The sequence below is a fragment of the Protomyctophum bolini genome (assembly GCF_963924005.1).
Source record: "Protomyctophum bolini genome assembly, chromosome: 3".
Classification (NCBI taxonomy): Eukaryota; Metazoa; Chordata; class Actinopteri; order Myctophiformes; family Myctophidae; genus Protomyctophum; species Protomyctophum bolini.
In genome coordinates this window covers 3,973,794-3,999,763 of record NC_137864.1, presented here as the reverse complement: position 1 = coordinate 3,999,763, position 25,970 = coordinate 3,973,794, and the positions used below count along the sequence as shown (strand labels likewise).

Here is a 25,970-nt window from a genome sequence, read left to right as displayed (position 1 = left end):
TTTAAATTCCTCAAGAGTTTGTCACTGCAGTTAGCAAATAATTGCTTTCAGAATGATACTAACCTTGACTTGGATAACCATTGGATATCTCGTTAATTACACTGCTGAAGTTTAATAACACAAATATGACATCTCTGTCAGGTGGAAAAATTGTTCCGTCAAAATTGTTCCGTTTGTACGATTCAAATTCAAACACCAAGCAAGCTTGACGTTTTGAGCTTGCGAATCTGCCACTTTTGATACTTTTGTGTGATGCTGTAGTATGATCAAGTAGGGCGTTAATTTACGGGGGTAAAAAACATACATTTAGAATATGTAGAGGTTTCTGCCTCTGCCACGATAGATTTCATGCATGTGTCATGGGTTATCCAGGAGCGTCTGGAGTCTCTGGTGTTTGGTCTTCTGAGACAGAGGAAACTGGACTTCCTGGACATCTACAACAACGAGATGATCCTCGCTGCCAAGGCTCTCGTCACACAGGTGGGAAGAGAAACCCTTAACCCATTCTGACCTGAGATCAGATTAAAAAAATGTCTTATTTTCTACATCCTGACAGTTTTCTGAAAAAGCTGTTTCTATGTCAGTCCTTCGATTTTTCAAAAATAGCAGACCTACAAGCTCGTAGCGCGCCACTCGGTGGCGCGCTATGAGCTTGTAGATCTGCTATTTTTCAATAGCTAAGGCATAACATAATGCTAACACCAAAAGGGGTTCCCGCGCAAAATGCGTTAATGACTCTTCATCCTGGGACTTGATAAGACCCAATTAAATATCACTTGGACATTCACATTTGTATAGCACTTTAGAAATCGTTAATAGTTACACATACTATGAAGAGGATTGATAAAGGTAAAGTACACAAAATGAAACCAGTTAAGGTAAATTGTTTCTCTCTGTAATCAACGATACTTTGTTCAAAGTCAGTGGGAAATAAATGTGCGAATGAATGGAAATATTGTTCTTTGCAGTGCGTGGTGGACTGTGTTTCGCAAATAGAAGACATTGACACCGAAGTCGTCACTAAGTAAGTAGAACTGTTTCCTTATTAATTAATAATCATGAGTCTAATCCTATTATCCCTAATTACAACTCGTGATGCAAAGGCCTCAGAATCATCTCCATAGATGGAATACAACGAAACGCCAGAGGAAACCATGCAAGGTACTGTATTTGCGAATGCAGTGATTGCGAACGCAGTGATTGCGAACGCAGTGAGCACTTACTATGAGACCTAGCAGATCATGTCTGTCTGTGTGTGTGTCTGTGTGTCCCACCTTTGTGCCCATATATGGAGCTGAGTGATTTGTTTGTGATTGATGCAACACACTCCATATTTGGACGTATAGCTGCTTTGGGGACTCCTTATATGGTTATGGCTAAGTTAAAAACTTAACTTAAAAATAACTTAACTTAAAAAAATAATAACTTAAAAATAAATCTTAAAAAAAACCCAAATATGTACGAGCTGCGTTCGCTTCCCGCGTTTGCGCGTCTTACTGGTGTACCATCCCTGCTCAGCAGGAGCTGTTGGGGGTTCAGTATCTTGCTCAAGAACAATTTGACGTCCAACACGGGTGTATAGTTGCTTTACCTCCTGAGCCACTGCTGCCATATTACGTAATATCATTGTGGAGCACGCCAACGTTGTTTTAAAAAAATAGCCGAACAATAAGCTCACAACGCTTCAACACTGATCATGGGGAAGCCGTGGATCGAACCAGGAACTAGCCGCTCTACCCCTGGTTGTGAAATGTGATTGGGTGTCACTTTTCATTGGACCCACCTTTTTTTTTTAGCCCCAGCTGTACTGATTCCGCTGCTGTTTGTCAAGTTTGTGAACCCATCAGTCACGCTGCCATTGCCTGCCAGTAAACATTGAACGGTCATTTAAAAATGAACAACTACACTTAAACCCAATGACGGCCAGCCAAACCTTGCCTATGAGCTCCACTTGCATTCATAGATGTTGGGAACTGTGCCCATTGTCCACAGACAATGGGCTACAGTGGAGTGTACCGTGTGTGTGTCCTTCCTGGCAGGGTATATGGAAGAATTCATTTCAGGAACGTGGAAGGTTTGTGGTGTGTGTGCGCTAAGATGCAGGATATGTTTCTGTGGGTGGGTTCTCTCACACGTGTTTGTTGAGAGTGAGTGAGCGAGCCTTGCATTTATCAGAGGTGGTTTGTGTTTTTAAGCTATTTATATGCCAGGCAGCCTTGAAGAAACGGCCTGGTTAAAACGTAACATTTCACAATCAAATGATGGAGACGAAGCTGCAATCCATAAGATTGCTCCTACCCTAGATCTGAACCTGGGTTCTCTTCGGAGCCAAGACAGAGAGAGCCTGTTTGGACAGAGCAGATACTACTGCGGTTTGCGCTTCATGCAATTAATATCTTATATTTCAACTAGTAGCTAAACTACTTGAAATCAGTATCTAAAAATCTCCCAATAGAAGAGCAGCAAGATCACCTCCAACCATACATATTGGTAAAAACATAAATACATTTTATTTTATTCACGAATATTTATTTATAGATTGCAGCATGTTCATCTTTATTGAAATCCATGTAACGGTTTGTTTGTGCTCATCAGGCTACCCGATCAGATGCGTCTGATGATGTTCGCCCAGTGGTTTGATCTGCTGAAGAACGTCTTTGAGAACTTCCTTCTCTTTCTACAGAGAATCAAGGTGGGTAATGTCTGCCCATGGACATAATAATATACAGAGAACTGAGGTGGGTAATGTCCACTGTAGTCCTAATATACCGGTACAGAGGGTCATCACCATGTTGACGGGAACAAGCATATTTCTGCACTGGAGTTGTGGCAGGCGGAGAGGATATGGAGCTCTCTGGTTGGCTGCTATGGACCCTTTTCTCAAATGGTGGTACGTTTATTTTCGTTTAGGTACAGAACGTATACTGTATCCATGGTGTATACATTGATATTACTACAGCTCAATGCAGGCACAAAGCATGGGACCCATTCGAGTGTCGGACTCGCCTCGCTCAAACCACAGCTGTGTCATATTTTCTCTGAACAGAATTAAGCGTATATGCCGCATCTCTAACTTATAAATATCATAAGCACTTAGGGTCTATACATGGACCTGTGCTAGGAAAATTGGCCTCAGATCCTGTGCAGCAGGGGCGTGGCCCAGTGCGTTGCGTTTCAAATGAAATGCGAATCAAAAGACAGGGGCGGGTTCCACATGGAGTGGGCGCTACATCTAAATAAGACGGAAGGGAAACAATTGCTCCTTGAGCGGTGGTGGCCTACTACAATTCAATTTGGAATTGGATTCCCTTCGGACTATTTTCATGGTATGCACAGTGCTTCAGACCGGAAAGGGGAGTGTCCGCTCAGATTCTGAGCGCAACGTACTTCCCTCACAGGGATACGTTCCTTTTTTCCCCAGAAGTTCCTTTTTTCTCGCCCGCCTAGTGGCGAAAAATAAAACTTCTGGGAACTCGGATTACTATTCTACTGGTTTCACTTGAGCCTTTAAAAAAAAAAATCATTGTAAACTCGAGTGCTCGTTCTGAAACTATTTCATGGGGCAATGGATATACAGGGAGCATAGAGTGGCCATTTTATCAATTGAAAATTACATTTATGATGGGTCTTGTGTGAGTTGCCTATCCTACAGCAGGCTACTCAAAACAGAAATGGCAGGCTTCCATTTTTTTCCATTATTCTAGCTGTTTATTATATTATCATTAGTTGAAGAAAATGCAACATGGCCGTGTGCGCATGGCGCTGCACTTGCTGCCGGACAGGTACGCAGTGTTTTATTGTTTAACCCATTCTGACCTGAGATCAGATTCATACAAGGTTTCCACTGGACACACACTGGTCTGATTAACCCGAGAACAGATTCTAAAAAATGTCAGTCGTTCTTCGATTTTTCAAAAATAGCAGACCTACAAGCTCATAGCGCGCCACTCGGTGGCGCGCTATGAGCTTGTAGATCTGCTATTTTTCAATAGCTAAAGCATAACATGATGCTAACACCAAAATGGGTTCCCGTTCAGAATGGGTTAAGACGGTCTGCTAAATGCCTACATTTTAAATAGTTCTAAACAGTTTGACTGTGGAATTAATTACAATGCAAACGTTCACTGCCTGGATTTCACTAACCTTCGAATCATTGTTATACTTTTCATGGAAATCTGCGAATGAAACATTGAAAACACGACATTTGTGTAACTCGTTATCGGGAGGGAAGCTGTTCTACAATCGATTAACTCGTGAATGAGGGGGGAAAGTGTTCATTAACATAAAATGTAAAATATAAGATACACCAAAATAGTCTAAATGAATACAGATAACCTTGTGCCCATGCCCTAAGCAGCACCCTGTAGTGCAGTAGTTATCTATAATCTCTCAAATGATTTAAGGACGTACGACGTGGTCATGTGTTGTTGGTGAAAACAAGACATCAAGACATAGGCTATTTTTAGCACCACAATAGGTGTCGGCTCTCGGCTGCATTCAACGACATTTTTTCACACCCTGCTCCAACCAACTGATCTCCCAACTTCATGTCACTGTGTCGGTCTGTAGTAATCTGTAGTTTGTCTGTCTGGTGGAGAGCTACCAGTCGAGGTAAATGGAATCGGGAGAATGTAAAAGTACACGGATCCCTAGCCACAATCGTAATGGGGGCCATTACAGTTATCTTGTCCGCTACCTGACGAGTAGACTTTTTATTTAGATATTTATCTAGACAACAATATCGGTTTCTTTTTTTATGAAACTATCTGGACTCCGATTAGCGATGGCACGATATGAAAATGCCACTTGTCTTAGGATAAATCTACAGTTCCACGCATGGAAACAATTCTCTGCAGACGTGTATCAAATGTAGCCGCCCGTCTCTCTCCTTTGTGTGCGCCTCCCTCCACTATAGTCCACCCTAAGTGTGATCAGGAACGTGGTGCTGATGATCCTGGACACCAACCAGAAGAGCCGGGTGCTGGCGGAGCAGCAGCAGCAGCCATCGTCGACGTCCGGCTCCTCCTCAGAGCCCCAGGACCACCAGCAGAGCACGTCGGCCTCCTCCTCCTCCTCCTCGGGCTGCCCGCCGCTGCTCCAGCAGGGTGAGGCTGAGCTGGCCTACCTCACCCACGAAGGCCTGTTCATCAGCGATGCCATCAGCGATGCCCAGCAGCAGCAGCAGGTGGTGGCATCAGCTGCAGCTGCAGCAGCAGCAACCCAGGACCAGAGCTCTGCCCCCGGGGGGTCCAGGGTGCAGCAGCAGCAGCAGGGGGGGGCCTGTGGTGGTAGTGACTCTGCCTCAGGCACCACGGAGTCCTCCTCCAGCAGCTTCCAGACGACTGTTGTAGGGGCCGCGGGCATCGCGTAAGTCAGGAGTTCTTTATGTGTTATCCAAGGCACAAAAAAAATAAAGGCATGCCAAGTATCTTTGGTTTACTTACCTGTATCCGCGTGAAGTAGATGGCCGCCTTTTTAGGCCTTTTTGCACTGGAACCCCTTTTGGTGTTAGCATTATGCTATGCTTTAGCTATTGAAAAATAGATCTACAAGCTCATAGCGCGCCACCGAGTGGCGCGCCACGAGCTTGTACGTCTGCTATTTTTGAAAGATCAAAGAACGACTGACATAGAAACATAGCTTTTTCAGAAAACCGTCAGGATGTAGAAGACATTTTTAGAATCTGATCTCAGGTCAGAATGGGTTAGGAGTCTGTCTATTATTCCCAATGGGAGAGTGGACGTGAACACAGCTTCTGGAACCATTCTTTATTTGTGACTGTCAAGAAGCCACACAATCTTCCCAGGATTTTCATACTAAGTTTTGTTTCGTTGCTGCATTCCACTTGACGTGCTGCTGTTATGTTGTGTATGTATCCGAGTGGTTCATTTCTCTCTCTCCGTTAAACCTCCTACAGGTCCGGTGAGGACATGATGCCGTCAGAGCTGGAGCTGGGCCGCGTGGCCAACACCATCCAGGAGCTGCTGTGCACCGCCTCGGATGTCAGCCACGACCGCTGTGTTAAAGTCCTGGTGGCCAGAGCTAAGGTACAGGATTCTACCTCGGGTCCACTCTAGTCCAGGTTGCAGGCTCTCTAGCACATGTTCCAACGTGTCTTGATTGATTGATCTAACATGTTTTTCTTTTGACAAAAATGCGTATACACAAATGTATAATATGTCCTCTCTGTCAGGTGGAAACCTTGTATGTTCCAAAACTGTTACTTATCAGGTTTCAAATCTCAACACGGCAGGGAGCGACAGTATCAGTGACGCTGTAGTATGATCAAGCAGGCCGGTAAAAAAAACAAACATAAAAGGTCTTCTGCCCGACAACAGCATCTTGTCAAAAGCATACAACACTAAATCCTAAGAGCTTATTTCCATGATGTGATCTTAGTAGATCGAAGATGTTAACCCATTTAGGCCTGACCTCAATTTTTTATTTTTTAGAAAATCTTCTAAATCCTCCAGTTTTCTGAAAGAAATATTTTCACGGGTTTTTTGAGTGGTGCAACCACTCCATGGAACAGCAATGTCCGTGTCCGCCTATGTGTTCATGTATGTGTTCACCCATGTACGAGCGCCAGTATGACTGACTACCAGTAGGGGCCGCTGTTTGCCAGAAACAGAGAGAGCTAGAGATAATATTAGTGCTGCACTGTTGCCTGCTAATGAGAGAGAGAGAGGGGAGTTGCAACACTCACACGGGTGTGATTTTTCAAAAATAGCAGAACGTGGCACGCTACGAGCTTGTAGATCTGCTATTTTTCAATAGCTAAACTATAACACAATGTTTAAAACATTACAGCAGATCACCTTTTTGTTGTGTGTCATCAGGACGGCTCTCTGGAGCGCCTGAGCTCCTCGGAGTTCGTGTGTCTGTGCCAGGCCGTGGAGGCCTTCATCCGGGACACGGAGGAGCTGTGCTGCAGGCGCAGCATGTCCCTGAGGGGGGCGCTGCAGAGCCAGGCCAACCGCTTCGTCCATCGCTTCCACGAGGAGCGCAAGACCAAGCTGAGGTCGGTGGAGTCAAGTGCAGTACCCATGGATGGATGTTTAGTGTAGGGGTACTTCTGGATGTTTAGAACACACACAGAGAGAGAGAGAGAGAGAGAGAGAGAGTGTGTGTGTGTGTGTGTCAGAGAGTGGCGCACTACGAGCTTGTAGGTCTGCTATTTTTGAAAAATCGTGAAATCTTTGAATATATGTTCTTTCAGAGGGAGTTTTTTAACTCAAATCTTCTACTGACTGGGTCCCTGGAACAACATATTTTCAGATCGGGGTCGGCGGCCAATGTCAAACACATTTGGGGTTCCTTGACATGAATATGTTTGAGAACAACTGACATAGAAACATGGATTTTTTAATAAAACTGTCGGGATGTAGAAGACATTTTTAGAATCTGATCTCGGGTCAGAATGGGCTTTAATACGGCACTGTGTTTAACATGGTATCCCCACCCAGTCTGCTGCTGGACAACGAGCGGTGGAAGCAGGCTGAAGTCCCTGCAGAGTTCCAGGACCTGGTCGACTCCATCGCCGACGGAAGGATCACACTGCCGGAGCGCAAGCTACCAGGTACTGTGCAGTACAGTAGGTAGATCATGGTCGCTCGACACTCCCTCTGGTGTCGTGGCTGCGGGTGGCTCACTTTGGAGAAGTAGCTTGACCGGTATGAGGGTATTCTCACCACCAGTGTTCACCGTGCCTGGATTAGAATAATTGCTCATAGGCCATTACTCTTAAACCATAGGACGTGTGGAAACGTCATGGCTAATCCAACCGACGGATTGCTAGAATGTGTACACACGTCCTAGCGCATTTTCAGGTCATTTTCAGGTGCTACCTTAACCATTTTCAGCTTTGACATGCCTGTTTTTGGTCATGTCATTCATCATAGGCAAAGTTTCACAAATGACGATCTGTGCAAGCTCAAAACGCATTGCATCGAGTTGTGTTGTCATCTTGTAGATCAGCAAGTTCTTCTGTTTGTCACGCGGCAAAGTACATGGGGCTTAAGTGGTTACGCGCACAAGGACGCACCACACATGATCCGCGGTAAAAGGCTCACTAAATGCTAGGTCGGGGCGAGCAGTGGAGGCTCCGAGCCAACTCACGATGAGCTGTCTGAGACATCGCAGACGGTGCTATGGATACAGCCTGTGGCAAAGACACATACACGGGAAGGAAAAGTTGCATTTGCGCAACGTTTTGATGACCGCACGAGGTCATAATTGACAGCATGTGACCTCGTCTGCTGGAAACCTCGTCCACTGGTTGGAGCGGGGCGGAATATAAATCCACCACATTCGGCAGTCGACACCACTCGGGTGCCTTTCACACCTAAAGTCCTTTATGAACCGGACGTTCAAAGCATTTCTAGGGGGAAAAAATCACTTACTTTCCCCAGTCACTGGAGGAACTGGGGAGAAAGTGGAGATATTTTACTACAGTAAATGCTCATTTTCGGCCACTATTTTCTTTGTTTACTTTGCTAGCCTAATGCTAAGACTGCATGTCCTGCGATGTAATAAATGTTATTTTGGAGTCTTTACTCTTTATGTAAGGCATAAACGTGTGTGTGTGTGTGTGTGTGTGTGTGTGTGTGTGTGTGTGTGTGTGTGTGTGTGTGTGTGTGTGTGTGTGTGTGTGTGTGTGTGTGTGTGTGTGTGTGTGTGTGTGTGTGTGTGTGTGTGTGTGTGTGTGTGTGTGTGTGTGTGTGTGTGTGTGTGTGTGTGTGTGTGAGAAAACTGACTTTAAGTGATGTCTAGAATCACTTGTAGAGGTATTTCCCTATTGTAATGGTTCTCTTAAACATTAAGACATGACACAGTTATTTATGTTTGTCCTTCTCTAGGTCCAGAAGACAGGAAACCCAGTGAGCATCTCCTTGTGGACGGACAGAGATATGCCGTCATTGGGTACGTGTGTCACCAGACTGTGTGTATTTCATCAGCCCTGACTTCTGTATCTTCAAAACAACGTACAGTATGTATAAGAATACAGTATATCGTTGCTGTGTGAAGCGTTTTGAAATTATTCAACACGAATCTCTTCTTCTGGGGTGCCCGGCACGACATTTTTTGGGTGTGCTTGGCGCGAAAACGTTTTGAACTTTTGAGAACTACTGATTTTAGAAGACATTTTGTAGAATCGGATCTTTATGGGTTCCCTTGGTCTCTCCCCACAGGACGGTGTTGCTGCTGATCCGAATGTTCCTGGAATACTGCCAGTGTGTCAACGACATCCCATCCATCACTACAGACATGCTGACGCGCCTGGCTGATCTCCTCAAGGTGTGGGACACACACACACACACACTGCACTGGGGATGCAAGACTCAATCCAGCTAATCGATTGAATGCGTGAAATAAGATGTTTTTTGAGTGGTGCAACCACTCCCTTACGGAGCTGTGTGTGTTGGTGGGTTGCTGGCTGGGTGCGTCCGAGCACAAAAACAGCATGGTTGTTTTTCACCACCTGTGCGCAACCTAACACACACACATTAACTGTATATGGTGATTTTGGGTGTGCCAGTACAGCACAGTGACAGTACAGGGTACAGTAGAGGGACCCCCCCCCCCCCCCCACACGGTAACTATGTCATTTCTCACCCGTTTCGGAGCTCATAACAAACTAATATACGAAAGAGTTGCGGATATTCCTTGTTTCATAAGAAAAGGACTCTAAAATATAAAACATTGGTTGAACCACCACGCCTCTCCTCCCTCTGCAGCACTTCAACTCCCGGACGTGTCAGCTGGTGCTGGGAGCCGGGGCTCTGCAGGTGGTCGGCCTCAAGACCATCACCACCAGAAACCTAGGTAGGAATGGACACATTCTATATACCACACCACCAGAAACCTAGGTAGGAATGGACACATTCTATATACCACACCACCAGAAACCTAGGTAGGAATGGACACATTCTATATACCACACCACCAGAAACCTAGGTAGGAATGGACACATTCTATATACCACACCACCAGAAACCTAGGTAGGAATGGACACATTCTATATACCACACCACCAGAAACCTAGGTAGGAATGGACACATTCTATATACCACATCACCAGAAACCTAGGTAGGAATGGACACATTCTATATACCACACCACCAGAAACCTAGGTAGGAATGGACACATTCTATATACCACACCACCAGAAACCTAGGTAGGAATGGACACATTCTATATACCACACCACCAGAAACCTAGGTAGGAATGGACACATTCTATATACCACACCACCAGAAACCTAGGTAGGAATGGACACATTCTATATACCACACCACCAGAAACCTAGGTAGGAATGGACACATTCTATATACCACACCACCAGAAACCTAGGTAGGAATGGACACATTCTATATACCACACCACCAGAAACCTAGGTAGGAATGGACACATTCTATATACCACATCACCAGAAACCTAGGTAGGAATGGACACATTCTATATACCACACCACCAGAAACCTAGGTAGGAATGGACACATTCTATATACCACACCACCAGAAACCTAGGTAGGAATGGACACATTCTATATACCACACCACCAGAAACCTAGGTAGGAATGGACACATTCTATATACCACATCACCAGAAACCTAGGTAGGAATGGACACATTCTATATACCACACCACCAGAAACCTAGGTAGGAATGGACACATTCTATATACCACATCACCAGAAACCTAGGTAGGAATGGACACATTCTATATACCACATCACCAGAAACCTAGGTAGGAATGGACACATTCTATATACCACACCACCAGAAACCTAGGTAGGAATGGACACATTCTATATACCACATCACTAGAAACCTAGGTAGGAATGGACACATTCTATATACCACACCACCAGAAACCTAGGTAGGAATGGACACATTCTATATACCACACCACCAGAAACCTAGGTAGGAATGGACACATTCTATATACCACACCACCAGAAACCTAGGTAGGAATGGACACATTCTATATACCACACCACCAGAAACCTAGGTAGGAATGGACACATTCTATATACCACATCACCAGAAACCTAGGTAGGAATGGACACATTCTATATACCACATCACCAGAAACCTAGGTAGGAATGGACACATTCTATATACCACACCACCAGAAACCTAGGTAGGAATGGACACATTCTATATACCACACCACCAGAAACCTAGGTAGGAATGGACACATTCTATATACCACACCACCAGAAACCTAGGTAGGAATGGACACATTCTATATACCACACCACTAGAAACCTAGGTAGGAATGGACACATTCTATATACCACATCACCAGAAACCTAGGTAGGAATGGACACATTCTATATACCACACCACTAGAAACCTAGGTAGGAATGGACACATTCTATATACCACATCACCAGAAACCTAGGTAGGAATGGACACATTCTATATACCACACCACCAGAAACCTAGGTAGGAATGGACACATTCTATATACCACACCACCAGAAACCTAGGTAGGAATGGACACATTCTATATACCACACCACCAGAAACCTAGGTAGGAATGGACACATTCTATATACCACATCACCAGAAACCTAGGTAGGAATGGACACACGCTAGTAAGTATATATACCACATCACCGCTAGAAACCTCATTTATCTGACTGAAAATAGGACGGTATGTATATTCCTACTTGGGTGCTACATTATTAATGCAGCCCAAGTTTCAAAGTGTGTGTGTGTACGTGTGTGTGTGTCCGTGTCCCACAGCGCTGGCCTCTCGTTGCCTCCAGCTGGTAGTTCACTACATTCCCATCATCAGAGCTCACTTTGAGACCAAGCTACAACCCAAACAGTACAGCGTCCTCAGGCACTTTGACCACATCACTAAGGTAAGAGACAGTACACCGCTGTGCCCCTGCTCCGCACGTTGTTGACCTCACACACCTACATGTTCAAGGGACCAGTGGCCGTGTACCTGACGGACTACTTCAAAAGAGTGATAAATGCACAACACAAGAGGGAACTCCACTGATCTCATCTCATTCCCCCCCAGATTTGACAGCTATTTTCTTTTCTCTCTTTTTTTTTTTTTTACATTTTGAGAAACCTTTCGCCTATGACATTCCCAAAATAGAGCGTCGCAGTCCCTCCCCCTTTCAGAACAACGAGTGGCCCAGGAAATGAATCCCAATGCATTTTCCCAAATAGGCATTTCTTAAATTATTTATTTAAAGACCTTTTAAGCGTCGTACGAAGCCAACTCTTGTCGTGACAAATCATGACGACACACAATATTTTGGACCAAACAAAGAAGAAAAACAACAAAAGAAAGTGTTGTAACCTGCCGTTTTTTTCTACTTTCTAATTCTTTGTTTGGCCCGAAAGATTGTGTTTGTTGACATGATTTGTCACGACAAGAGTTGGCTTCGTACGACGCTTATAAGGTCTTTAACCCATTCTGACCGGGCACCCATTTTGGTGTTAGCATCATGTTATGCTTTAGCTATTGAAAAATAGCAGATCTACAAGCTCGTATCGCGCCACCGAGTGGCGCGATACGAGCTTGTAGGTCTGCTATTTTTGAAAAATCGAAGAACGACTGACATTTTTAGAATCTGATCTCAGGTCAGAATGGGTTCATCAGACCCAGTGTGTGTCCAGTGGAAACCTCGTATGAATCTGATCTCAGGTCAGAATGGGTTAAATAAAGAATTTAAGAAATGGGGGGAGGGACTGCGACGCTCTATTGTCATCGATTAGTAGTCAACTAGTTTATTGGATTATCGATTAGTGATCTTTTTTTTAATTATTATTAGTTCTGGTAACTGTTGCACCTGTGTTGTTGTGTTCCTTGCAGGACTACAATGATCACATAGCAGAGATCTCAGCCAAGCTGGTAGCCATCATGGACAGCCTGTTTGAGAAGGTTCTATCAAAGGTACGTTCACATCAACCATGGCTCTGTAGGTTTTATTAAAAGGTTTTATTACAGCATTTATCCCTTCATCGGGTGGGAACTGGGAACCTCATATGTCCAAAACCGCTACTATTTAGGATAAAAAAGTAGCATATCTACAAGCTCGTACTTGATGCTTTTGTATGACCCTTTAGTTACAAACTAGAGATCATACTAGTCGACTAGTATGACCTCAGTAGGACGTTGCTTTACAAAAACAAAACAAAATCAATTGATCGACACATCAAATGCAAGAATTGGGATAGTGGGCAGTCGCAGTTGAGTTCTATAGCAAACTTGTGTTAAGTGTGACCTCTAGTGTGTGTGTGTGTGTGTGTGTGTCGTCTCAACAGTATGAAGTGAAGGCCCCCATGCCCTCTGCCTGCTTCCGTAACGTCTGCAAACAGATGGCCAAGATGCACGAAGCTCTCTATGAACTGTTACCTGAGGAACAAACACAGGTTCAAACACATCATCATCACATGGAATCATGGATTCAAGTTCTCATTTCAGTCATGATTTAGATTCCATAGAAGCCAGGGATGTCTTCTATATGGAAGCATGTCGCGCAGTGAAAATAAGCATTGTTTTTTTCTTCTGTTTTTCTTCCTTTTGTGCAGATGCTATTCCTGAGGATCAACGCGAGTTATAAAATGCACCTTAAGAGGCAGTTGGCACGGCTCGGTGTGGTGAATAACGGAGGCCCACAGCACGGGTACGATCCAGGATTTACTGTCGTTTGATGTAGTAGACCCACACGCGTGTGCGCTCGCACACACACACACACACACACACACATGCATACACATTACAGTTGATTCCGTAGAAGTTTCTATGGAAGAAATTTGCAACCCACCTGAAAATATATTTTCTGTTTATTAAAACCCATTTTGACCTGAGATCAGATTCTAAAAATGTCTTCTACGATTCCTGACAGTTTTCTGAAAAAGCTATGTTTCTATGTCAGTCGTTCTTCGGTTTTTCAAAAATAGCAGACCTACAAGCTCGTAGCGCGCCACTCGGTGGCGCGCTACGAGCTTGTAGATCTGCTATTTTTCAATAGCTAAAGCATAACATGATGCTAACACAAAAGGGGTTCCTGCCCAAAATGGGTTAAAGAGATGGGAGGGGGTGGGGGTGACCACTGTTACTGAACAAACGCTATGGCAATGATTACTATCAGAATAGTGCTTTAACCTTGCTTTAAAACTCTTTGTTTTGACCAAAACAATGTCTCTTACCCTACCTTTTTTAAATCTATTTGTTCAATCACCTGTTGCGCCTCCATCTTGGCTATGTTGATTGATTGAATACTTTATTAGTCAGAAATGTAAAGGGCACGTAGTACAGCAATACATTAAAGGTCATTACACACTGGCGAATTGGCGACGCGAATAATTCGCATTTTTTTTTAAGTCAATGCAAGCCTCCACATCAGTGGCGAATGTGCGAAAAAGCGACAGTTTTCGCTCTTTATTTGTTCGCGCTGGTGTCGAATTTTGCAGATATTCGCAGGCGAACTGCAACACCCCCGTGGTTCCGCAGAGCGGCTCACGGCCCGGTCGCGAACCGTCCGTTGGGCCGCCGGCCACGGGGAAGAGAAATGAATAAAAACGCCTCAAATAGGGCAGGCGATCATGTGGCTCTGTCACATTAGCCCTGGACCCATATGTGGCTAATGTGTCTCTCGCTGTAAGCCCGTCCAGGGCTAGTCATTTATATTGAACGAACGTACGCTTAGCTTGATGCAAACACGACCCCCCCCCCCCCCCCCCCTCTCTCTTTAACGTGCGAGAGAGCGAGAGAGACGCGTCTCTCTCTCTCTCTCTCAGCAGGGAATCATAGCTTCAAATTGACATTGGTTGTTCAAGTCAAATTGACGTGTTGATGTTATTATGGTATTTACCATAGGCAATATGCCAATATTGAAAAAAGTTAAAATGACCAGTGAACAGGCTCATCAAAAAGGTAAGATTTGCACTAGGCTATTTCTGCTGTGCAGACCCGTTTTTGACCCGAAAATAAAGACTTTATAACCGGAATATATGCCCACATGCACGGGCGCGGCCGGTACCAATTGTATACCTATGTGGGCCGGTACGAATTAATTGGACCCCTCCATCTGTGAAGTACTGGATACGGGGTTATTAAAGAAAGGATACCAAAGCAAAGCGGGAGGGGGAGGAGAGGAGAGGAGAGGAGGAGGGAGAGGAGAGGAGCTATAATCGCACAATACGCGTCGCATAGATGTGTACGGTGTATAGGCAAACGCGAATAAATTCGCCGGGCAAATATTTCGCATTTTCAGATCGCTTATTCGCATCGCGTCGCTAATTCGCCAGTGTGTAATGACCTTAAAGCTGTAAGTATAACAAAAAGGTCCTTGGGTTGTTTCCATCGTATTTCACATGTATTTCTAACATCCATCCATGCCCCATGTGCTGCTGCTGCTGCTGCTGTTGTCCAGGCTGGTGGGGGCGGACGTGGCCTTCTACGTGGAGAATGTGCAGGCGCTGCGCACCCTGGAGAAACTGGACCTGAACATGGCAGAGATCTGGGAACAGAAGAGGTGATGGAAGGGGGTTGTTGGTTGGGTCGGGGGGCACACCATGACGGCGCGGTGCCGTGCCACACTGGGAGGGGAACAACAGACCACGTTCAGAGAGAGAGAGAGAGAGAGAGAGAGAGAGACAAGCCACTACTATCGCTCGAACCTTCCCAACCAAACCCAGGGACCACTTATGCTCAGCCCAAAACGCCCCACGAGGACACTGGCTGCTGGGAACCCAAGGGTTGTTGGAGGACTGGCTCTAAAAAGCAGGGGTTTTCAAACTTTATTTTATTTCAAGGAACCCCCCCCCCCCCCCCTTTTTTTCATATGCATTACGGTAACGGACCCCCCCCCCCACCCCCCATAATTCTGAGAGTGTACAGATGCAACCAAATGGGCCGGTCTTATGAGTCCATTTGGTTCCAGCTGTACACTCAGGCCCCTTTTCCACCGGTTGGTTCCAACCAATGGTTCAGTTCTTTTTAGGTTTTTTAGTCCATGAGCCTGAGCTCCAAAATTGGAACGTTAATTATGAATTGAGTGCAGCAAAACCATACCTATATTGGATTGTTATCACCATGAAACTTCCAAAGTTGCGACAATGATTTATTGTATTACTAATTTTACATTTTTTTTTAAATGCAAATGAGGCATTATGTAGGAAAATATGCAAAATAATCGAAAATATGAAAAAGCTAATATAGGTCTAGTTTTTCCCACCAATTTTGGAGCTCTGGCTCATGGACTAAGAACCAAAAAGAACTGAACCGGTTGGAAAAGGGGGGTCTGAGAGCCTGTAAGGGCCCACATGGTTCCTTAACTATCAATCATTTTGCTGCCAGGGGGCCCCTGGCTACACCCCACTTTCAGAACCAATGCTCTAAAGAGAGAGAGACAGAGAGAGAGAGAGAGAGAGCGATAGAGAGAGAGAGATCCCAGTGACATTGTGGGACCAAACTCAACATGTGCACAAGTGTGGCGTTGGGGGGGGGGGGGGGGGGGGGGTGGCTTATGGTTGTGGGAGCGGCTTCTGAAAACGCCTCTCGTCTGAAAGACTCTTGGGGACATGCACAAACCGTGCCTCCTGTTCAAACTGCTGTCAACCTCACCTCACTGTGTGCAATTCAAAACTATAGGACACTAAAATCAATAACTAAATTATGATCGATATTTTCTTTTTTCTTTTTCTTTTTTTAGAGGGAAGCGGATCATGTTGTAAATGATATACGATATAAGCGACGGCGGGATAATTTATTATGTTTTTCGGTCTCGAGGCGTTCTGTTGTACTCGGGGCGCCAAAAGGTTTCACATGCGGATTTATTAAGATGTCAAAATGTTTTTTTTTTTAGGAAAAATCATCACTGCAATTTCTTACATCTGAATGAATTTCAGCGGATCCTGTTAATCAGAGTTCAGATCGGCATTATTTGCACTGAATCAATTTTCAGATTTCTATCTCTTTCGCCCCCAAATTGATCAAGAATTCCGTCTTCACAGGCATGATACGAGCTCAGTTACACATTGCAGAGTTTAACATTACACATCCATTTTTGGGGGATAAGAATAGTGGATCCAGTCTGTTTAAAATGTTACATTTTCTCTTATCTGGATTCCGGAACTCCGTTTACTGTCCTTTTTTAAATAACCATAAAGTAGTATAATGTGTTTGAGATCATTTTGGAACAAAGATCTTCACATTTTACTTGAGATACGTTGTCCTTGGCTTGTCATTAATGTGAAAACTGTGGAAAAATAGCAGATCTACAAGCTCACAACACATTGCCTATGTGTTGTAGAATGGCTACAGATATTTAGATATTTAGTGCAGAGCGAAAACGGGAGATCTCGTTGGCACAAAGTTCTCCTGAAAAACTACACAAGTAATGTCAACTATAACCCAGAGAAGAGGTTTTAAAGAACATGTAAAACGCTCTCGTTTATCTTGTGATTTGAGCTCGTGCAATAAGCATGACAATTGACGGGTGGAAACCTCATATGAAGTCCAAAACGGTTACTTTTACAGGATTCAAATTAGAAACTGACAAAAGTAGCAGATCTATACGTTTGATGCTTGTGTGCAACGCTGCAGTATGATCACTTACAGGGCTAATTGACAATTTAATTGACGTTAAAATATAGAGATAATAGGTTTTCTGCCCGACGGCAACGTAATGGTCTTTCTTTGGCGACTTTTATCCAAAGCACTTGACAATGTGCATTCACACACAAATGGCGGGCGAAGACATGCAAGGGGGGGGACAGCCATGGGTGATCTAACTGGAAACCCCTTCCGGTTCCACAGCCACTGCCTGTGATGGAACTATTCTCAACTTGGCCTTATACCTACTGTATTTGTAATATGCATGACAATTACATGTCTTGACTTTTAAGCCAAGCTCCGACCCAAATACTCGTCATACCCCAAGTTGTTGTCGTTTTTTTTTTTAAACCTCCAGCCCTGCACTGTGTGACTCCTCCTCAGGCACGGAGATGACCCATTATTAGAACGGAGCGTCACCAAGTAATTACAGTACTGTCTACTTCAAAAGTGCCTACTTTTGATAAACTGTCAAAGACTACACACATCTGACCCATCTGCAACAGTGTACTGTTAGAGTGCCTATTTTACCTGTATGTGTGTGTGAACGTGTGTGTGAGCGTGTGTGTGTGTGTGTGTGTGTGTGAGAGAGAGAGAGAGAGAGAGAGAGAGAGTGGCCTTCATTGTGGCTCTTATAGAGCTGGGAAAAGTGAGGCGAGAGACAACCCAATCTTGACAGCATGCCTGAGATTTTAAAATGTCTTGAATCCTGCAAAACCTTTCTGAATAAACAACAAACTGGATGACGGAGCCCTGTGTCATGCTAGTCTCAAGGTGTGTGTGTGTGTGTGTGTGTGTACAGTCTGGACTATAAGAAAATCTATACTGTTGTAGAAAATAAAGTGTGTGTGCGCGTGCATGCATACAGTCTGGACTATAACAAATCTGTACTATTGTAGAAAATAAAATGTAGACTATTCAGCATCTATACGCGCATGCAGTGTTCCACCAGCAGAGGGTGGACATGTGGCGTTTCCAGCACAGCTCCATTGAAAAGTTGTAATTTTAAACATTTCATGTTGGTAAAAGAAATATTCTGAAGTTAGTACAATTTAGCAATATAATGTGAAATAAAATCAATATAATTGAACCCTTTTCAGATGGGGTGGGGGGGGGGGGTCCCCCATTTTGGGAGGTTCTTGACATTAAAGGGCATTAGCTGACAATTACCTGTACAGTAACGGATAGAATCTGTGCCATTATTTGCTTCCCAGTGAGCGATATCCGAGTGTTTTCAGTGAGCTGATCTGATGTATCATCATCACTAGCCTGGCCTTTTTGTTCCATCAAAACCTCACCCTACTATTGCTTGTTACCATGGCAACCTGCAGAAATCCTGCCGCAGCACAGTAGAAGAAAGAGGATTGGCAGTCCATGCGTGTGTGTGTGTGTGTGTGTGTGTGTGTGTGTGTCTGTGTGTATGGTACATGTGTGTATATATGTGAGCATGTGTGGTGTATGTTGCCGCAGGTATAGTCATGCTGGCTTTTGATGGACATTTCCATCAACATTTTATTTTTACCACACAGGTGTACAAAGTGAGCGGACAATGATATTACCGGAAACGCACACTGGCAGCTAGAAAGATACAGGCTACCATTATGTTTTCAAAGTAAGCCGGTCATTGACATGAACATACAACGTAGCTGCTACAAAAGGTTGAGCTGGTTTCGACTTCAGCTTGATCGATTGATTGAAGTATTTATTAACAGTTTGCAGAATTACAGTACATTTCAAGCACAACTCAATACAAGAACTGTTAACTGTGAGTGGACGACACCATAAAGCATTACACTTGTTTACAATAGGGTCCACCGTTTTCAATTCATTATAACATTTAGAGATGTACAAATATACACTACTATATATAGCCAAAAAACTGGAAATCACCATAAAGGAGGTATAAAAAAAAGGGGGAAAAGGGGTGGGTGGTGGATTCAGATTTTACGGGGGCCAGTTTCGAATTGCAGCCCTTCGAGAGTGGTTTTGAAGGAATCAAGGGAGTCACATGTATCAATGATAATTGGTAGGGCGTTCCACATTTTTTTGGCATAGGAGTGAAATGAATTTAGTCCCTTGTTTGTGCCGAATCTCGGTTGCACATGGTTTGTTGAACTACCTCTGGTGTTGTGGGTGTGGACTTCATTGACATTAAGGAAGTATTTAGACCGGTACATGGGTATCTTAAGGTGGTGCATCGAATCTTGTGGACCAGACCCACTGCAAGATGCTGTACTCTGTCGTCAACCCTAAGCTATTCCAGCCTGTCAAAGTGGGCAGGGGTGAGGTGGGTTCGGAGGTTGAGGCCCAGTAGTAGCCTGACCAGTTTGACAAAGATGCTGTGTATAGCTTTGTATCTGCAAGTACTGGAGGACCCTGATATAAACGATTCTCCGAGCTTTTTCGGGTTTTATCCTCGTAGCAGTTTTTATTGAGCTGTATACTTTCGTTCGAACCGTACCCATTCTACAAACTGAATACAAATTCAATCATCAATCAATCTGTGAAGGCAACATAACAACCTATAGTCCTAAATGTATACTAGTGGTGCAGTGTGGTTCTCAAAGTGGGTTAAGGGACCTTCAGGGTCCCTTGAAGGCAGGTCCGTAACTCGGTGTGCAAATGAAATGGACACGCCAGGGTATTTGGTTCCATTATTTAGGCTACACTCTCGGAGTTGGTCCTTGAAAATAAAAAGTAGTTGTTGAACGACTATACTATAGTGGTCTCCTAATGCCATAGTGTCTATTCCAATGTACACATTTTAAAAGTATTTCTGCGTTCATGAAATTGTGCACTTATACTTCTTTTGCGACCGCAGGTCGCAGTTAACTATGGAATCTAGCATTTCCCGTCAGTGTGTGGGTTGGTTGGTTGGTTGGTTGGTCACCCCAGGCAAGCCCCCATAGGCCTATATGGTGCCCAGGTCATCCTGACATCATGTGACATCATCAGGGATGGATATCCCTGATAGTAAATGCGACCTGCTGTCGCAGTTAAGCCCATATATGGAGATCCCTGATGTCATCAATATTGGCCAGCAACTTTACATCTGACCTCACACGTTTAGAACCTGTTCTGACATTCCATATGTTGATCCTAACCCCATCCATCCTTCCTTTTCGATGTCTTCCTTTTGACTTATACCCGTCCCTTCAAACTCTAGACGGGCCTGCCCCAAAGTTATTAGTGCAGCCGCACCCGGCAGCCGACGAAAACCAGAGTTCTCAACAGGCCCGAAAATGAAGGCCCGGCCCTACCTGGGCCCTCATCAAACCCTGTACACTCAAGAGAATGTCCCCGCTACCACCCTTAGATCTCCATATGGAGCTGATCTGTTCTGACATTCCATATGTTGATCTGACCTCATCAAACCCTGTTCACTCAAGAACTGCTTCTTATATGGCCAGTACAGAATTAATTCTGTAAAAAGCCCAGCAGTCTGCCGTCAACAAGGCAGATGTGTGCACGGCCGAGGTCGCGTCTTACTGGTATTACTGGTATAACTGTGTGTGCGTGCGTGCGTGCGACGAGAGAGAGAGAGAGATAGAGAGAGAGAAGGATCACAGAGGTACATTTAGGAACAACACAGTATTCTAGTAATGTTGAAGCTGGATCTTTGAAAAGATTTGTCTTTTTTACAGACGGTGCAGAAAGTAGGTTACTTCTCTCTGCACACCGACCGACAGCCCCGATTCACTTTGCCCATCATCAGGTCCATTTTTAGCTCACTGAAATCTCAAAGGGACACACGCACGCATGCACATGCACACGTACACACACACACACACACACACACACACACACACACACACACACACACACACACACACACACATACACACACACACACACAAGAAACATTGCTGTACAACAGGGCACCCGAGTGAGAAACAGCATATGACAGATTTTGTGATTTTGAGTTGTCAAGTATGTAAAGCTGAACATTTTGCTGATTGAATACTGTACATGAGCTGTAGTACACATGAACCTTCATTTGATTCTTGACACACAGGGTCCGGTTTTGATTTCCAAGTGTTAATGTTTTCCCTTTTCATCAAGCCAGACTCTCAGATTGAATTCTATCTGGTGTGCCGTTGGGGAAAATGTCTGAGCTCAGGAAAGACATTTAGAAGGATGATCAGTACAACTATAAATAATTGAACATGTTCAATCCCAGCTTCATGAATGCTCAAGTTACTAATGCTTCATTTTCAGTCTGGACTAAAACGGTTCTTTGCTTTGTATAAAGTTTGTAACCTTGGCCCTTATCACTGTCTCACTGATATTCAAGGGGACATCCAGGGGAGATGCTACACAGCTACATGTAACTCTAAACATGGACAACACCGTAAAACCCTCAGTGTTCATGTATCTATTATATCTCGGAGAGTGTACTGTATATAACCAAATGGACCATTTGTACAATACAAAAATACAAGTAAGGTACTAAAAGTTATAATGCAAATAAAGCACTACTAGTAGTAATAATAACTAGTATACTATAGTAACTATACAGTAAGTTATGAAGTGTAGAGTAAACCTAATAAGTGTGTAGCATAACATGTAGGATACAATTCAAAATTGCACCTTTGCTACTGAAGTATGATACTAATGTACATGTATACTAAATGTATGTATGTATGTTGAACCCAAAAAGAAATGTGCAAACAAGAGTAATCAAATAGCCTAGGCTGTAACACAATTCTATGTACAATCCAAACGTTTGTGCAAAGATATTGTCCAATACCACTTATATGCGTTTTGTTGTATTTGTAGGTTAAAGACAGTTGACCAGGCAGTTCAATGCTTTGACAGCCTGAGGGAAAATGCTCTTTCTGTGTTAAAAGGACATGAGAGGAGTGACTTGAGAACAAAGTATAGGCTAATGGCCATGTCATGTGTCTGCTTTCTAGAGGACGCTGCATGCAAACTTGTACAATTACAAAAAGAAAATGAACAATATCGAAAAATGTTTGGACAGTTTTAAATCATTTTTTAAAAAAAACAGAAATCTTCTCTTCTCGGAGTCCCTTTCCAGGTGGGGGACCGTCCGTGGCCAAGATATATCAATTTGGGGTTCCTTGACATGCAAAAGAACCGCTGCTCTACACGTTCCAGAACAGAGTTCTATACTGGCTGCATGGTCAGAGTCAGAGCAGAGTTCTACTCTGGCTGCATGGTCAGAGTCAGAACAGAGTTCTACTGGCTGCATGGTCAGAGTCAGAGTCAGAACAGAGTTCTACTGGCTGCATGGTCAGAGTCAGAGTCAGAACAGAGTTCTACTGGCTGCATGGTCAGAGTCAGAACAGAGTTCTACTCTGGCTGCATGGTCAGAGTCAGAACAGAGTTCTACTGGCTGCATGGTCAGAGTCAGAACAGAGTTCTACTCTGGCTGCATGGTCAGAGTCAGAGCAGAGTTCTACTGGCTGCATGGTCAGAGTCAGAGTCAGAACAGAGTTCTACTCTGGCTGCATGGTCAGAGTCAGAACAGAGTTCTACTGGCTGCATGGTCAGAGTCAGAGTCAGAACAGAGTTCTACTGGCTGCATGGTCAGAGTCAGAGTCAGAACAGAGTTCTACTGGCTGCATGGTCAGAGTCAGAACAGAGTTCTACTGGATGGTCAGAGTCAGAACAGAGTTCTACTGGCTGCATGGTCAGAGTCAGAACAGAGTTCTATACTGGCTGCATGGTCAGAGTCAGAGCAGAGTTCTACTGGCTGCATGGTCAGAGTCAGAACAGAGTTCTACTGGCTGCATGGTCAGAGTCAGAACAGAGTTCTATACTGGCTGCATGGTCAGAGTCAGAACAGAGTTCTACTGGCTGCATGGTCAGAGTCAGAACAGAGTTCTACTGGCTGCATGGTCAGAGTCAGAACAGAGTTCTACTGGCTGCATGGTCAGAGTCAGAACAGAGTTCTACTCTGGCTGCATGGTCAGAGTCAGAACAGAGTTCTACTCTGGCTGCATGGTCAGAGTCAGAACAGAGTTCTACTCTGGCTGCATGGTCAGAGTCAGAACATAATTGGTTCTCAGGGGAGGAAGAGGGAAGGAACCGGGTGGAGAGGATGGAAGGGGGGGGGGGGCAACAAACAACCTCCAACAAGAGGTGGGAAGTGACTAAGCGAGGGGTTAAGGTCAGGGCACAAGCTGGCGCGGTGTCTTCTCTTATTCGGACATTAGCAGTGGTGTTGTTTTGGCCTGCGGTGTGAAACCTCGGGACAATGGCCCTCCTTCCTGTCCGTCCTGTACTGACCTAGTTCTGCTCGGCACCATCCTATACACAGCAGAGCATGCGCTTCTATTTTAGCTGTGTGGGTGTGTGTGTGTGTGTGTGTGTGTGTGTGTGTGTGTGTGTGTGTGTGTGTGTGTGTGTGTGTGTGTGTGTGTGTGTGTGTGTGTGTGTGTGTGTGTGTGTGTGTGTGTGTGTGTGTGTGTGTGTGTGTGTGTGTGTGAGCAATGCAGGCTTGCTCAGCACTCTTCTTCACCTCAACCCAGAAACCCTGGCAGAGCCATGAAATATTGTATATAGGAACCAGCCTGAAAGAGTTCTCTGGCTGGTTGGACTGGTGCGCTGCCGTAATTCAATGGTTCCCAACCGTTTTGCCTCATGTCGTTTGTACATGTTGTTGATTACATGTATTATTGTGTATTCATATACTATATGCTGATGCTATGTTGATGAATTGAATGCATATAGGACCACAATGGAAACAAGTCTCCGGGACTTTTTTTGTGGTATCCTTTTAGCTTAAATGTCTCACTGTGTGTCACGTTTCGAGCTTTTGAATTTGAATCCTGGACCTATGAGGTTTCCATCCGACAATATGACTAATAATGTTTACAACTTGTACACTACTGTGTGTGTGTGTGTGTGTGTGTGTGTGTGTGTGTGTGTGTGTGTGTGTGTGTGTGTGTGTGTGTGTGTGTGTGTGTGTGTGTGTGTGTGTGTGTGTGTGTGTGTGTGTGTGTGTGTGTGTGTGTGTCTGTGCATTACAGCCTACCAGAGTCAGGACATTACGACATTTTCAAATGGTCTGTTTGGGGTTAGAACTTACTGTAAGTTGGGTTTTTTTAAAGGGATAGAATTGCGGTTAGGGAACAACAGAGGATGATGCATGTGAGAGTTTACAGTTGGGGTTTGAATGTGGTGAGAAGGGCCTATCGCCAGTATATATGTAGTGCGTGCGTGCGTGCGTGCGTGCGTGCACTGAACTGGTGAACGTTTTCACAGGAGTGGCCTTTCACCTAAGCCGTCGTACATTGCAGTGTCACGGTATGCTATCACTAGGGGCTACACACACAGGCCTGGGGTGGGGGTTGGTGGGGGTGGGTGGGGGTGGAGACAGGAATCTGTGCTGGAGAAAATACTGAACAATGTGTTTTCACAGTTCAGCCGAGACAGACAGACAGACAGACAGACAGACAGACAGACAGACAGACAGACAGACAAAGGATAGATAGATATAGATAGATAGATAATGTTCCCTGCATGCATGCATGGCAACACATTATTCTGACTCACGCTGTCACGTGCCTTTCCGTGGCTTCCCCATTGGTCGTTGTTTTTGTCTCGCTCTTTCTTCTTCCTCTGATTAAACATTTTTCTCTCCTCTCTCTCTCTCTCTCTCTCTCTCTCTCTCTCTGTTCCAATCCACACCTTTACACATTGTGTCCCCTTCCTCTCTGCACCTCCTCCTCCTCCTCCTCCTTCCACTAAAAGACAAACAGTGGACTGTCATCTGGTGAATAGCTCTAGCCATGTGGAATTGAAGATGAGCAGAACCCAATTATACAGCTAGAATGACAGAGAATAAAGTGAAAGGGCAAAAGAGAGGAGGAAGAGAGAGAGAGAGACAGACAGAGAGAACGAGAGAGGGAGTGTGCACGGGGACAATGTGTGGGGACGGTGATTCTCAACCTTTTTCATTTCAAGGACCCCCAGTTTGACACACAAGTAGAGTATAGGCCATGAACCCCCATTTCAATTCATGATTTGGTTTTTTTTCCAGCGTGTCCATCCATGGTCCAGGTCATCTCTTGCATTGTAGCCTAGGGTGTCTGTACTGTATGTGACTATAATATATAAATGTATTGAATAATACATTTACATTATACAGGACCACAATGGAAACAAGGTCCTCAGGGTTTTTTGGTGCTATATCCTTTTAGCATCATTGCATAACATGTTACCTTTTGAACAAGGTTAATAAAGTATTCAATCAATGAAACCCATGCAGCCAGACCTGGCGTTGATACTGGTGCATGGTGTGTGGGGGAGAGAGAGGGAGAAACAAGTTGTCACTGCAGGACTTTAACAGACGTTAACGGTTATAATATGTTGTTGGGCCTCTTTGTTTTGGTTGTTTAATATTT

At 44.4% G+C, this 25,970-nt stretch overlaps 1 protein-coding gene across 2 annotated transcripts in view; it reads left to right on the top strand.

The window, feature by feature from the left end:
* Positions 1 to 17,614, top strand: part of vps54 (VPS54 subunit of GARP complex) — a 31,891-nt gene extending 14,277 nt beyond the window's left edge. For both annotated transcript variants that reach the window (XM_080757551.1, XM_080757550.1), the window contains exons 9-23: positions 373 to 480; positions 969 to 1,024; positions 2,596 to 2,692; positions 4,916 to 5,367; positions 5,918 to 6,047; positions 6,840 to 7,021; positions 7,467 to 7,579; positions 8,859 to 8,922; positions 9,192 to 9,297; positions 9,738 to 9,825; positions 11,757 to 11,878; positions 12,847 to 12,927; positions 13,299 to 13,406; positions 13,566 to 13,660; positions 15,413 to 17,614. In XM_080757551.1, coding sequence (XP_080613677.1) covers positions 373 to 480; positions 969 to 1,024; positions 2,596 to 2,692; positions 4,916 to 5,367; positions 5,918 to 6,047; positions 6,840 to 7,021; positions 7,467 to 7,579; positions 8,859 to 8,922; positions 9,192 to 9,297; positions 9,738 to 9,825; positions 11,757 to 11,878; positions 12,847 to 12,927; positions 13,299 to 13,406; positions 13,566 to 13,660; positions 15,413 to 15,518 — 1,908 coding nt within the window. In that variant the 3' untranslated portion in view covers positions 15,519 to 17,614. The remainder of the gene's footprint in view (positions 1 to 372; positions 481 to 968; positions 1,025 to 2,595; positions 2,693 to 4,915; positions 5,368 to 5,917; positions 6,048 to 6,839; positions 7,022 to 7,466; positions 7,580 to 8,858; positions 8,923 to 9,191; positions 9,298 to 9,737; positions 9,826 to 11,756; positions 11,879 to 12,846; positions 12,928 to 13,298; positions 13,407 to 13,565; positions 13,661 to 15,412) is intronic.
* The last annotated feature ends 8,356 nt before the right edge of the window (positions 17,615 to 25,970 follow it).